Raw genomic sequence first — 15,180 nt, 5'->3', positions numbered from 1 at the left:
AAAGCTTTCTCCAAAAGGTTGGCAAATGATTTATTAAGGGAGTCAGGTGACATGGGAGTTAGGGCAGCAAACTTCATTGTGATGGAAAGGATCTAAGCTACTCCAGCAAAATGAAAGGATTATGGTTCACCTGTCAACACTGTGCAATATATGGATGAAATCTCAACCACGAAAAGTGAAACTTCTTTATGTGTGTGTATGGGGTTGGAAGGGGAGACATAGGAACGGGGAGAAAGGCAGACAGACTGTGAAAAGCAGATATTTCCCCTGGATAAGAGTAGAATGGCCAGTATCATAACACTCACGTATTATAGAATTAAATATAAACTTGTTTCAGAAAATACAATATTAAGACTCTTTTTAAATGTAATATTATTTGATGATATATCTGGTAAAAGCAGAAATAGAAAGAAATAAAGAGAAGGAGTTAAAAAGGACACACACCAAGACCATGAGTTTAGGAATATATTCCAGCTGACTACTAAAAAGCAACATTTCAGGGAAGGCCAACTTCAAATTCTTATGATGTCATGTTCCACAATTTGTGCTTTAGTAGACAAAGTACTTACACTGAGTAAACTGATACAGGAAGACATTTTCTAGAAAGGCTTTAGTAAAGATAGGACAAGTGTGGGAAGTTACATTTCTTTCACTGGGAATTATGGGAAGGCACACAACAGCGAGGCTCGCCAGATAAATATCTCACTTGCAATCATCCATAGAAGACTTTGAAATTAGTAGCCTTCAATTTAATAATAGAGTTCCATTTTTTGCTTCTATTTTATATACACCATCAATATTGATATAAAAATAAAAATTTTCATAACCAACATTATGTTTAGGCAAGATAAATTATGCAGATATTAGCTTCATAATGTGCAGTGGATGATTTAGACAGTCTGAGATACCCGATTATATGTGCTCATCACCGCTTCATGGATAAGGAATGATGGCACAAAGACTTTCTTGGCCAGTCACATTTAGTCTCCCTCAGTGGAACTGGTTATAGCCATTCATACACATTCAAACTTTCCTACTTTTCCACCACTGATATCCAACTGCTTAGTTTTGAGTTGTGGAAAATGTAAACCTATAAATTAAGCCTCATACTTGAATTCCTCTGTCTTATGTTCCTTCAGGATTTTCACTCTTATGTAAAGGATTCTCATATGGAGTAATGAAAAATGTATTAACTATAGTGAAAACTATGGAAATTTTTTTGGCAAGGGACAGTTGAGAGAATGTTTTATTTCTGACTCAGTACACGTGGAATATTTTGGATTTTATTATTGAGATACAGTTAGCAGTTTGGTATTTAATAATGGATTTTTTTCTTATCTTTCAGTCACCATCTGCTTGAGTAGATCTATTTTACTGGCACTTAATCAGGACCTTTAATTAAAAAATATCTCCAAATTTTAAAGAGATTATACCCTGTGCCCAATGCACCATGTAATATACTATCCCCTAAATGTAAGACATTACACTATGTGCCCAGTTTACCACTTTGAACAACTCTTGTCAACTGCAGCAAAATAGGATTAAAGGAAATAACATATGTAAAATACCTAAAAAAACCCAGCACATAGAAGATATTTAATATATACAGTCTTTTCTTCTTTCCTTTGATATATTTTATATTCAGGTGGCAAAAATATTACATTCACATAAAATGAAGGACAATGATTTTTCTCACAAAATTATGTGTCCCATTACAATAATTATTATTTAAATGGCAAACTTTGACGATGTATTTACTATGCAAGCAGTTCGTCATAATTTACATTTACCTGCAATGTTCAGGAATATACCTATTATGTGAAGCAGGCTGGACCTCTATGACAATCACTAACATTTTCATTATGCCGTCACTAACTGCATTTTCTCATTCCAATATCGAGTTTTAAGTCAAACAATGGCCACATTTATTTTATTTTAATTGCAAAACCTTACCCTCACTCTCAACCAAGTCATTCTCTTATTTCTGGAATTATCTCATTATGAAGAACTCAAGCAAAAACCTGCGGTTGTGCTAAACGTTAGGTTTGGATCAGATGTCATACATATCACTCTTAGCTGTCGTTGGATAAAATGCATAGTGACTTGGTTTCTCATTTTTGGTTCATGACAATTATTGCATAGGTAAAATAGTTGTGACAGTTTGATAAATAGTTAGAAAATGACTAATAGACAACCTAATAAGTCTAATGCATTTGTGGTGTGTACAAAAGAACAAGGTCCTACAGTAAACACATATAACTGAGCTTATTAGTTATCATATTTTTAAAATTAATGATTATTGATAACAAGAAAAAATGTAAAAACATATTAAATATAATTTAGGATCTTACTTAGGCATTCTGTTGCTGTTTTGCCCTGTAATTTTTTTTCTATTTTTCATTAAGATAAATGAAAGTATGGAGTATTTAAAATTAATGCTGTTCTGAATCCACTGGTCCTGTTTCACTATATTCTTTTCAGGCATTCATAATTAATGGTGCATATAAGCAAGAAGTGACTCTAAAATAAGAAAACCTCTGGATCCATTAACCTGGCATCCATTTCTAGGGTAAGTATCACTGTGGTCCTGAAAGGATAGCTCCGAGTCACCTGTCGACATTCTTGAGTTTGCTTTGCGGAGAGGGGAAAGGACGAATGACAGAACTAACGTAGATCCACCGAAGACATGAGTTATAGACAATCACTTCATAACTTCACATCGCCGTCCAAGAAAAACATCTAGCTGACATTTCTTCAAAAAAATGTATGTACAATAGAGTTGTCAAACTGATTTTTCAAAAGCAACTCCTTTCCTTTTCATTTCTCAAAGTAAAACCTCAGGGTAGCACATTCCAAAGAAAATAGGAAAAAGTTAATTATTATATATTTTCCGCCATTAAATCTAGGGGTACTATCATCTGTAAATACGGTGGAGAAAGTCTAGAGACTTTTAAAAGGAATTTTAAAGATGTTATAGGAGTTGGGGAGAGGAATCCTTCCCAAGCTCTACCTGACACTCCTTATTCAAATAAAAGTCTGCCCTAACGTAGCCCTGGCAGTCCGTTTGTGGCCAGGGAGCTCAGTCCCCCTCCACTCCCCAGTGTATAATTCCAGCAGTAAGGAAAATTAAGACAAAGCAGCCACACATTCTGTGAGAGGGAGGGCGGAAAGGTTAAGCAGCGTTGGGGTGCAGTGGAAACCAGAAAAGAAAGTGACCTCATTTTGCCTGAGAAAGCACTATTCAACAAGCCCACCTTTGATGTGGATTTCAGCGGCGATAAAAGAGCAGAAAGGGCGAAAGCTGGAGGGAGCAAACTTCCCTTATTCTTCCCCCTGCCGCCCCCCACCTCTCAAGACCACCAGGAACACGCACACGCAAGGACAACAAAGCGTGCGCCCAGACTGCACGGCAGTCGCTTCCCGCGGCTGGGCCATCGCGCCCTGGGGCGCGCCGCTCCCCACGGCAGAGCGAGGGCGCCGGAGCGCGGATGCAGCCCGGACCGCTGGGAAGGAGGGGTGGCGGAGCTCCCCTACCTTGAACAGCACAAAGAGCCAGAGCAGAGGCAGGAGGCGGCGGCCGCCGTGTATCCCCGAGGACAGGTGCCCCATCGCTGCGCGGACGGGGATTCGGGGGCACGGTTGCGCCAGCGGACTCCCCCGGCGGCGGCTCACAATGGCGAACTGGGGCTGCAGCCTCAGACCCTGGGCGCCGAGGTTGCTCCTGGCGGGCGCATGCTGCCTTTCCAGTCCCCCTGCGCCTGCTCCCTTTCCTCCTCTGCGCCGGGGGTCCTCCAAGAACGTGCCAGGCGCTGCTGCTCTTTAATGACTAAGGATGGAGAGGGTGGGGATTGGAGTGGGCGAGGCTCTGCCGCCGCCACCACCGCGGCTGCCGGAGGAGGCGCAGGGTCCGCGTGGTGAGCGAGAGGTGGAGGCCCCGCGCCTAGCCCGCCGTGGTCCTCTGGCGGCAGGGACACTCTCACACTGGCTGCCGACCCATAAAATGACAGCGGCCTCCCAACCCTCTACCAGGGTCGGCCGCTGCCTACGACTGCTGGACAGCCCCCACTGCAGACTCCGCCTCAACCCTTCCCACAATCTCTGGGTCTCAGGAGTTCTGAGGGTTTTCCCTGACCCCTCTTGAGTAATCTAGGCGCCAGATTCCAGTTCCCTCTCAGTCTTGCTACATCTGTACTCAGTTGCAGTTATAAAGGATCAGTAACACTTGGGTAGTTGTGACTGTAGACATAGAGTATGTAGTGTGAGTGTCTGTGTGATAGGAAGGATATTTTTTCTCCTTCCCCACTGCTTCCATTCTCTCCATCCCATTTAAACACTCTCACCGTCTCCATCCCTCACTCACCCAGGAACAAATAGCACAATTATGTACGTTTTCCATTTGAAATCCAGTTCTTGTACATTTCAGATTCTCTTTTGATACCAAAGTGTGTCGGGTCACCTGAAGCTCAATATGGAAGGGGGGATATGTCACAATATTTTACATGTATGATCCTTGAGCAACACGGGTTTGAACTGTTGGGTCCAGTTATATGCAGATTTTCTTCCACCTCTGCCAGCCTTGAGACAGCAAGACCAAACCCTCCTCCTCCTACTCAGCCTGATCAATCTGAAAAGGATGACGTTAAAGACTTTTATGATAATTCACTTCCACTCAATGAATGTAAATGTATTTTCTCCTCCTTATGGTTTTCTTAATAACATTTTCTGTTCTCTAGCGTACTTTATTGTAAGAATACAGTGTACAGTACATACAACACATAATGTGTGTTAATTAACTGTTTATTATGTTATCAGTAAAACTTCTGGTCAAGAGTAGGCTATTAGTAGTTAAGTTTTTGGTGAATCCAAAGTTATATGTGGATTTTCAACTGCATGATTCTCTGTGCTGTCCAAGTGTCAACGGTATGTACAGATTTATATATATATATGGTTTTTTATTTTATTTATTTATTTTTTTTGAGACGGAGTTTCACTCTGTTGCCCAGGCTGGAGTGCAGTGGCGCAGTCTCAGCTCACTGCAAGCTCCACCTCCGGGGTTCACGCCATTCTTCTGCCTCATCCTCCCTCAGCCTCCCTCAGCCTCCCTCAGCCTCCCAAGTAGCTGGGACTACAGGAGCCTGCCACCACGCCCGGCTTTTTTTTTTTTTTTTTTTTTTTTTTTTTTTGTATTTTTAGTAAAGACGGGGTTTCACCATGTTAGCAGAGATGGTCTCCATCTCCTGACCTCGTGATCCGCCCACCTTGCCCTCCCAAGTGCTGGGATTACAGGGGTGAGCCACCGCAGTTATATTTTGTAACAATTATCTGTGAATAATTTTACTGGGACGTTTTAGAATCACAGCAATGACTTTCAAGCTGTGGTCCCCAATCTCCTACCTGTCTCCTTTTTTGTTATGTGTATTTTTTTAAAGATAAATCTGTCCAAATCAACTCTGGTATGCACCATTCAGATAGAAATCATTTCTTATTGTCATGTAAATTACCCTTGCTGTGCCCTGTCAGTGTTGGAACTTATTTATACCCGAGACATGCTTGGGCACCAGGAGACAGGAAAGGCCACCCTGGTCATGAATGCAGGCGTTCAGGCATAGACTTTGTCGGTCACACAGCTAGGGAGTGGTGGCCTGAGAAAAGGACCCAGGGCTGTGCTTTCTCAGCTTTTGCTGCATGAGCAATGGCCAAACACTAATCATTTGGTTGTTGTATGTATGTGTCTTAAGAAAGTTTTAGATTGAGTATATTTATATAAGTATGAATATATGTATATGTATATATATATGTATACATGTACCAAAATTCATATGCATGAAAATAGAGAATGATGGTCTGAATTTACGTGAGAATATTGTCCTTGGTGTCTTCTTTTAGAAGCTTCTTTTGTTTTCGCCTTCTTCCCATCACATGCTCTCTTCAGGTCCTTCATGTCCACTCTTCATTGGTTTGGACATTTTCTTCTTTTGAGAAAATGTTAGCTGCTCTTCCCTCCCTCTGGGTCAGACTTATGAGCCATCTGAACATTTAATCCTTGGGATTGCACTCATAGGAACTTTGGTTTAATATGTTTTCTTTTTATTTTGATGCTCCTGAAGCAGCATTTTATTCCCACTAACCCTCAGAAGTGGCTGTAAAGTGATCTAACCTCTAGAACATAAGGTATGTATAGGCCAAGGGCAGCAGTTACACTCACAGGATGCCAGCAATTTCTCTTTGGAGTAGCCTTTAGTTTTAAAATGTGTCTGTGAATTATGCATCTGTATGATGATATTCATGTGTGTGTTTGTGTATGTGTGTGTTTACACATGGATATAATGTTGCCTGATGTGTGTAGGGCATTTGAAAACAGTTCTGATCGTAAATTAATCTTGTAAATGCTAAAAGAATTTTCATAATGAGGCACACTTTTAAATAATCATATTTTGCTGTGTCTTTCTGTTTTTCTCTTAGTCATATATCACAATTCATTCAGCTCTTTCTGTCTTTGAGCATATGTATATGTGGACCACTTTGGAGGAACAATAACAGTAAACAGTAAGTAGTAAAGCATTAGTAATTGGCATTGTTGTTATTTTATTAGTAACATTGTGGTTAGATGGGCTGAAGACTGAAAGTATTATTTTACAATCACAGAAAATTTCCTCTCTAGAGAAAAGTATTTTTCATTGCTATTGCTGGATAAAATACTTTCATTTGTTTTTATTGCACTTAAACCATAACAGTGTTTTGAATTGTCCTAGAAGAGACTCTCATAAAGAATGTGAATGCTGTGTCATCCGCAGTGTGGGGTTTTCAATTCATAGAGCATGTTTTGTGTTTCTTTGAACTATTGACTGATTTTTCAGTACAATATTTCCAAAGTATGATAAATCTTATTATGCTATTCTCAAGACTCCAAATCAACAAAACAGCCAGTGGCAACATACAGTGCATATAGTAATTTATGTTTCACCAATTGCTTCTACATATTGGTCCAGATTTCATTATGACAACCCCACTGTTAGGTAAAGAAGGCTGAGATCGTTATCACCAACTATTTTCCCCTAATGCTACTTTTCCTGGAGAAAAAATAAACACAGAAAAATAATAAAATCTCTTACCTGCCATAAAACAATCATTGAAAAACAAATTCTCACAAATTTAAATAAAGCTCTCTACTTTCTTTGAAAATTATAAAAAGGTGGTTAATGATCGTGAAACTGGAAGATCTTTTTAAAATCTATAGGAGGCTTGGTTTTTACCAAGAAAAGAGATCTTTTCCTAAATATGTAGAAATGTGTCTTTGCCTATGTGGTTCACATCTATCTCTTCTATGGAAAAGCAAGAGCCGACACAGAGAAGCAGCTAGAATCCCTGTGAGAGGTTTAATGAGGAGTCAAATGGAACTCTTACAGTGCCCTTGCCAATGAAGCTCAATTCTGTCCTCCAGGGACTGACTCTAATGTGGTTCAGTGTGTTTAGTCCTGGCTTCCACTACTGAAATAGCCTATGGGACTGTCAGCAGTTTCAGTATTAGATAGTTGTATTTATGGGGGATGTTCAATGACAAATAATTTACTTTTTATGGAATAAAGAGAAAAATTTGAGCAATTGATCTCTAGGCCATATTCCACTGGAAAACTAATAGCCATTCAGTTTTTTGTCCGTATCTCACATGTTACAATTTTTATAGCATATAAATTGTAGATTATCTGTATTAAGCTCTTAGAAGAAAATGACCAGGAAGCATTTTGATTTTCTGTTTATTTGAGCATTTGTTTTAATTTTTTCTCATGATGAGCACTGGTTTCTTGCCTAAATGATGTGTTGACAATCCATACATTTTGTGTCTTTCAAAATTAGAATGATTGACAGCCCTCAGGTGAATGGCATGTTCCAACTGCCAAGGCTTATTACTCTTGCTACACTTGAAAAACAGTGGAAATATACTAAAGAAGGTCATTTTTGCTTTTACACGGAGAGGCTTTTCCCATTATATTTACCCCCCCACTGCAAGATTCCTATTAAGAGACCTATCTTAGTTGTACTTGACTCTTACGTGTTTAAAGAAAATCAAATAAGAATATTGCATTACAAGATATGTTTTATAACACAAAATTATATACTTAAAGAAATAAGGAAACATACATAGAAAGCGTGAGCGGATATGTATCATCGGACACAAATTACAGGCTACAGGATAAACGACCCTACATTAGAAATGCAGATTGTCATGTTTTTAGATATTATACCTTCATTCAGTCATATACTAGAATTCTGTTGGTTGCTAGCATTTCATTTAATTGCCCTAAAACTTTAATAAAAGACATTAGACAGCCTTAAGTTATACAATTTTATCCCATATTTTATTTATATGAAATGTATTGACTAATGAACTTCTAAAATTTTTTTTTCTGAATATTCCAGACATTGCTATCATCTACTAATTTAGCCTTTCTTCCTAACTGGGTTTTTTGGCTAACTATAATTTAAAGTATTAGCATCGCTGCACTGGCTGATTCACTTTAGCTTGGCATAAAAAGCAAGAACAGAACCTGAGTGTAATTTATAGCTAAAGCAAGACGTAGTGTTTGCTAAGTGGAAATGGTATCTGCTCATGCTTCCTTCCCTTCCTTCTTTACTTCCCTTCAAATTAAAGGTGCAATGCAACATTTACAGTCAACTCGGTGTCACACATAGTGCCTACATATGTGCCACTTAAAAGCAGCTACCAATATCTAATTATGAAAAATTTGGTGATGGTGATTTCAGGTGCTATGTAAAAACTATGAAAACATTAATCGCATATTTTGAAAATCCACTGCCTTAACTGCTAAGGATTGTACCTCAGCAGTAGTAGTACTATAGCAGGTATAGCAACATTGCATTGACAATCATACTTCAAATCAATTACACTAAATCAATTTTATGCTGAAATTCCAAAGCTAATGATATATTCAAATGTAACTGTGAGAGAAGGGGTAAAGAAGACCGTGCTCTGAAGAGATGAGGGGATGCCACTGATAAATTGGTGTTATTACCTGTCTTAGCAGAGGGACTTAGGAGAAAAAATTTAAACAAGGCACAGTAACTCTAGAGAAAATGAAGTACCCAAGGGAAAACTAAAACATCCTCCTCATCAAAACACAAAAAGAAAACGCAAAACAGGAAAGTCACACGTTTCTAGATACGCTTGCTTAGTGTGAATATCTGTAAGAGAAGCAGTTTGAGAGTGGGGATTGTATGTAGAGATTTCACCTGTTTCAGTTAATAATTTGATAATGTGGAAAAATTGTAAGAGTAAGCATTTAATGTGTCTTAGGATGATTTGAGTGAAATCTGATCAGGGATCAATATATGTGAAGCCTATGACCATTCTCTGTTAACTCACTATCTCACTCTACAGTGACCACTTTCTGTCTTTTCTACTCATCTCAAAGCTTCAACCCTCTCCCCTGCAAAACTTTTCAGTGTTTTGGCTTCACCTTCTACCTTACAGAGGAAACAGGGTGACAACTTTTTTATCTTCCTTTACAGTAAACATAACTCCAACCCATATTCAATTCTTTTTTGTCTTATTGAGCACAAGGAGCGTTCTCTCTCTCTCTCTCTCTCTCTTTCTCTTTCTCTCTCTCTCTCTCTGTAACCATATAAAGCAAATTTTACCACCTATTTTCTGGAGCTCATTACTTCCAGCTTTTTCTGTGCTATTTTAATGGATTCCATCCTTTGGGTTTTCAGCCATGTTCATAACTTCACAACTGAAAGAAAGAAAGTCTTCTCTGGACTCTGCTTGTCCTTGGCTGCCACCTTTTCTTTCTATCTTTCACCACAGACACTGCCCCTTCACAGCAATGATTTTCATAGCGTTGTGTATACTCGGTCTCCATATTTTTCAGCTTCTACTTGCTCTTCAAACCACTCTGTAGGGCTTCTGTTCCCATTATCTCCTGAGCACTGCTCTCACCAAAGTCCACTAGGAACCTCTTGGGAGATTATGCTATGTTGGCTATTCTCTTCTTCCTCAAGAATTCTCTTCTCCAACTTTCTGTAATCTTACACTACCCTGTTTTGTGTCTATATGTCTGACTGTTCTTTCTGTATCTCCCTTGCTTGTTCATTTTCACCTTCCTGTCCATTTAATGTTGCAATTTTCAATTCTTAATCCTAGACTTTCCCTGTTTTCCTCTGAATCTTTGCCTTTGCCAGTCTAATCATTGGCCACATCTTCAATCCCTACCTATGCGGATGAACCACAGGGTCCTGTCAGTAGCCTTAGTAAAACACTCTTTTGTATTTCACACTCACAAAGCTAACTGCATGCTTGAATCTCCTTGTAAGTGTTTCGAACTTCTCAAACTTAACAGGTCTGAAACTGAACTCAATAATTTCCCCCAGAAACTTCTAGCTCTATAAACTATACCAAGCCCAAACCATGCACAAAAGTGAGAAACCCAGGTGTCATTCCTTATGCCTCTTTCTCCATCTACACACCTCCAACAGCACTAAATCCAGCGTGATTCAATGTCCTGTTCTCTTGCTTCTGAAATAGTTGTTGTGTCAATTCATTTCTCTCTATCCCACCCTACCTGTACTTTAGTTCAAATTATCTTTATCTTTTGCTTGAACTATTGCAATATCTTCACGAATACCTATTTGTATGAGTCTAGTCTACTTTTATCCTCTTTGGCTTCCTCCACTTCAGCCTGGAGTACAACAAAAAAGTATTTCCAGCTGCATCAAGGTAGAACCAGTTTTTGTAACTTCAGTCTGATTAACCAGACTCTTCTACATAAAACTAACCAATGGTTTCCAAATGCTTCTAGGATAGTAGTAAGATTCCTTAGCTTGGGCCAGGCGTGATGGCTCATGGCTATAATCCCAGCACTTTGGGAGGCCGAGGCAGGTGGATTATCTGAGGTCAAGAGTTTGAGACCAGGCTGGCCAACATAGTGAAACCTGATCTCTGTTAAAATACAAAAATTAGCTGGGCATGGTGTCAGGCACCTGTAATCCCAGCTACTCAGGAGGCTGAGACAGGAGAATCCCTCGAACTGGGGAGGTGGAGGTTGCAGTGAGCCGAGATCTCCCCATTTCTCTCCAGCCTGAGTGACAAGAGTGAAAATCTGTCAAAAAAAAAAAAAAGAATTCCTCTGGTCCATGGGCCCTAAACAATCTATCCCTTACCTGAATCTCAAATCTCTTGTGATATCTCCATCACCTTTGCTCTCTGAACTTCTAAAACTCATTCATACAATGCTCCCTCCTGATACTGTGATGTGTGCTATTCTCTCTGCCTGGGATGTTCCTCTCCCAAATGTAGTCTTATTTCTGCTCAAACTTTACTTCCTCAGCATACTTCTAGAGTTTAAGTTTTCATAACCCACCTAGTCTATTTAGTATTGATATTTTGTTTTCTGTTTCATCACTATGAACTCTGAAAGAGCAGGGATTATGTCAGGTACTTCCTGAGCAATTTCTCCTGAGCACTTAAGTTAGTTCCAGAAAATAAGTAGCTACACAGAGAGTATGGGTTGAATGAATAAAGTAGAATAATTACCAGTGGTAATTAGACCATCAAATATTGACATATAAAATGTTTATTTTAATATTTTGGTTTAATTGTCTAAGGTGAGATATTAAACTTTACCCTAGGTTATCGTCCACTTTTTGTAGGGAACAACAAGTAGGAGACAACAAGGTAACAATATCTGCATATGATTGATCCTGGGGAACTGGGTGCAGAGCAAAAGGTTGGTGAATGATCAAGGAGAGGAACACATAAGGGAAAGTCATTTTCATGAGGGTGATAATTTTACTCAAAATCCAGGCAATCTTTCAAATGTAATTGGGCAGACAAACCATAGTCCATGCATCCAACAGAATATTATTCAGAAATAAAAGTAACTGAGCCACTGATACATGTAATAATGTAAATGACTCTCAAAATGTGTTATGCTAAGTGAAGTCAGACACAAAAAGTCACAATCCGTATGTACTCATCTATGAGTCACTTTAGAAATGGCAAAACTATGGAGAACAAAACCAGACCAATGGTTGCCAAGGACTGGGGTGATGAAAGGGGTTAACTTAAAAGGCACACATGACTTTTGAGGTGATGAAAATATTCTAAATCTTTATTTCATTGGCAGCTATATAACTTTATCATTTGTCAAAACCCATCAAACTTTATACTAAAAAGCATGAATTTTAATGCATTTTTTTAAATTAAGAAAATAAAAATCCAGAAAAACAAAATGAAAACTCTAAGCAAGAATTCTGTATAGGAGAGAGACAGAGCAAGATGGTGGAATGGAAAGCTCCACCTGTTGCCCCCCACCACAAGGACACCATGTTAACAACTATCTACACAGAAAAATCACCTACATAAGAACCAAAAATCAGGTGAACTCTCATAGTACCTGGTTTTCCCTTCATATCACTGAAAGAGACACTGAAGAGATAGAAAACAGTCCTAAATCTCCCAGCATGACCCTGAGCAGCAGCGGCCTGGTGCAGAGAGCATCTCTGGGTGCTGACAGAAGGAGAAGACAGCAATTTATGACTCAATGAACTCAGTGCTATCCTGTTAGGGCAGAAAGGAAAGCCAGACCAAACTCAGCTCATGTCCACACACAGAGGGAACATTTAAACCAGCCCTAGCCAGAGGGGAATCAGCAATACCAGTGGTCCAAACCTGGACCACCAAGGGCCAAAGTGCTCTCAATCTCTACATAAACTTGAAAGGAAGTCTAGACCATAAGGATGGCAACTCTTAAGTGAGCTCTAGAGCTGAACTAGGACCAGAAACAGTGGACTGGGGGATACATGACACACTGAGACACCAGTTGGGGCAGCCAAAGGAGTGCTGGTATCACCCCTCTCCTAACCCACGGTGGCACAGCTCATGGCTCCAAAAGATACCCCTTCCTTCTGCTTGAGGAAAGAAGAGGGAAGAGTGGGGAGGACTTGTCTTGCATCTTGAATATCAGCTCAGCCACATCAGGATTGGGCACCAAACACAGTTACGAGGTCCCCGTTCCAAGCCCTAGCTCCTAGACATTTCTAGACACACCCTGGGTCAGAGAGGACTTGCTTCCTTGAAGAAAAGGACCCAGTCCCGGCAGCATTCATTATCTGCTAACTGAAGAGCCCTTGGGCTCTGAATAACCAGCAACAGTACCCAGGTACTACATCAAGGGCCTTAGTGAGTCTCTGAGACTTGCTAGCTTCAGGTGAGACTCGGCCCATTACCAGCTGTGGTGGCTGTGGAGCAACACTCCTTCTGCTTGAGAAAAGCAGAGGGAAAAGTGAAGGGGACTTTGTCTTGCATCTTAGGTAGCAACACAGCCACAGTGGAGTAGAACACGAAGCAGGCTCTTGGGCTTTCTATTCCAGGATTTGACCCTTGGAAGACATTTCTGGACCTGTCCTGGTCCAGAGGGGAGAGCCTACTTCCCTGAAGGGTGAGTCTCAGGCCAGGCAGAATTCACTACAATCTGACTTAAGAGACCTTGGGCCTTAAAGGAACACAGGCAGTAGTCTGGCAGTGCTCCTCACAGCCAAGGTGGCAGTGGCTATGGGTTGAGGTTCCACTGCCTTTGGAAAGCAGAGAGAAGAGTGGCAGGTATTGCATATAGTTGCTTGTATGCCAGCTCGGCTGCAAAACAATAGACCACGAGGAAGACTTATGAGATTTTGACTGCAGTTACTTTACCTGTAAAGATACATATAGACTGAAAATAAAGGGATTGAAGAATATATTTCATGACACTGAAAACCAAAGAAGGACAGGAGTTGCTATACTTATATCAGACAAAATAGATTTCAAGATCAAAACTGTAAGAAGAGACAAAGATCACTATATAATGATAAAAGGGGGTCAGTTCCACAAGAGGATATAACAACTTTAAACATATATGCACCCAACAGTGGAGAACTCAGATATAAAAAGGAAATATTATTAGCACTAAAGAAAAAGATAGGTTCAATACAATAATAGTTGGAGACTTCAAGACCCCATTTTCAGCACTGGATGATCTTCCAGACAGAAAGTCAACCACGAAACATCAGACTTAATCTGCATTACAAACCAAATAGATCTAATGGACATTTACAAACTATTTCATCCAAGGGCTGCAGAATAAACATCGTTCTCCTTATCACGGGGTTAATTCTCAAGGATAGACCATATGTTAGGTCACAAAACAATTCTTAAAACACTAAAAAGCTTTGAAATAATATCAAGCACCTTCTTTGACCACAAAGAAATAAAATTAGAAATAAATAACAAGAGGAATTTTGGAAACTATATAAATACATAAAAATTAAACACTGTGCTCCTGAATGACCAGTGGGTCAATGAAGAAATTAAGAAGGACATTGAAAAACTTCTTGAAACAAATGATGATGGAAACAAAACATACCAAAACCTATGTGATACAGCAAAGGCAATACTAAGAGGGAAGTTCATATGTGCCTACATTGAAAAAGAGGAAAAATTTCAAATAAACAATATAATGACGCATCTTAAAGAGCTGTGAAAGCAAGAGCAAACCAAACCCTAAATTGGTAGAAGGAAGAGAATAATAAAGATCAGAGTAGAAATAAATGAAATTGAAACAAATAAAAAATACAAAAGATGAATAAAATGAAAAGTTGCTTTTTTGAAAAGTTAAACAATATTAACAAAACTTTATTCAGGCTAAGTAAAAAGAGACAAGATCCAAATAAATAAAATCAGAAATGATTACAACAGATACGGCAGAAATTCAGAGGATCATTAGTTGCTATCATGAGCAACTGTATGCCAACAAATTGGAAAATCAAGAAGAAATGGACAAATTGCTAAATACCTACAACCTACCAAGATTGAACCAGAAAGAAACCCAAAATATAGACATACCAATAACAAGTAATGAGATTGAATGTGTAATAAAGAGTCACCCAGTAAATAAAAGCCCAGGACCTGATGACTTTACTGCTGAATTCTACCAAACGCTTAAAGAGCAACTAATACCAGTGCTACTCAAAACTATTCCCCAAAATAGAGGAGGAGTGAATACTTCTAACCTCATTCTACAAGACCAGTGTTATCATGATATAAAAACCAGACAAAGGCACATAAAAAAAAATAAAAAGGAAGAAAGAGGATGAGAAAGAACAAGGAAGAAAGGAAGAAAGGAAGAA

The 15,180-nt window shown here is 39.3% G+C and overlaps 1 protein-coding gene across 2 annotated transcripts in view; it reads right to left on the bottom strand.

Moving 5' to 3' along the window:
- PTPRO (protein tyrosine phosphatase, receptor type, O) overlaps positions 1-4,078 on the bottom strand; it is a 278,428-nt gene extending 274,350 nt beyond the window's left edge. For both annotated transcript variants that reach the window (XM_011954422.1, XM_011954430.1), the window contains exon 1: positions 3,535-4,078. In XM_011954422.1, coding sequence (XP_011809812.1) covers positions 3,535-3,609 — 75 coding nt within the window. In that variant the 5' untranslated portion in view covers positions 3,610-4,078. The remainder of the gene's footprint in view (positions 1-3,534) is intronic.
- Between the last annotated feature and the right edge of the window lie 11,102 nt (positions 4,079-15,180).

This window comes from Colobus angolensis, unplaced genomic scaffold (genome assembly GCF_000951035.1).
Source record: "Colobus angolensis palliatus isolate OR3802 unplaced genomic scaffold, Cang.pa_1.0 Scaffold11, whole genome shotgun sequence".
Classification (NCBI taxonomy): Eukaryota; Metazoa; Chordata; class Mammalia; order Primates; family Cercopithecidae; genus Colobus; species Colobus angolensis.
The sequence above is the reverse complement of the archived record's forward strand: the minus strand, read 5'-3'. Positions and strand labels throughout refer to the sequence as shown.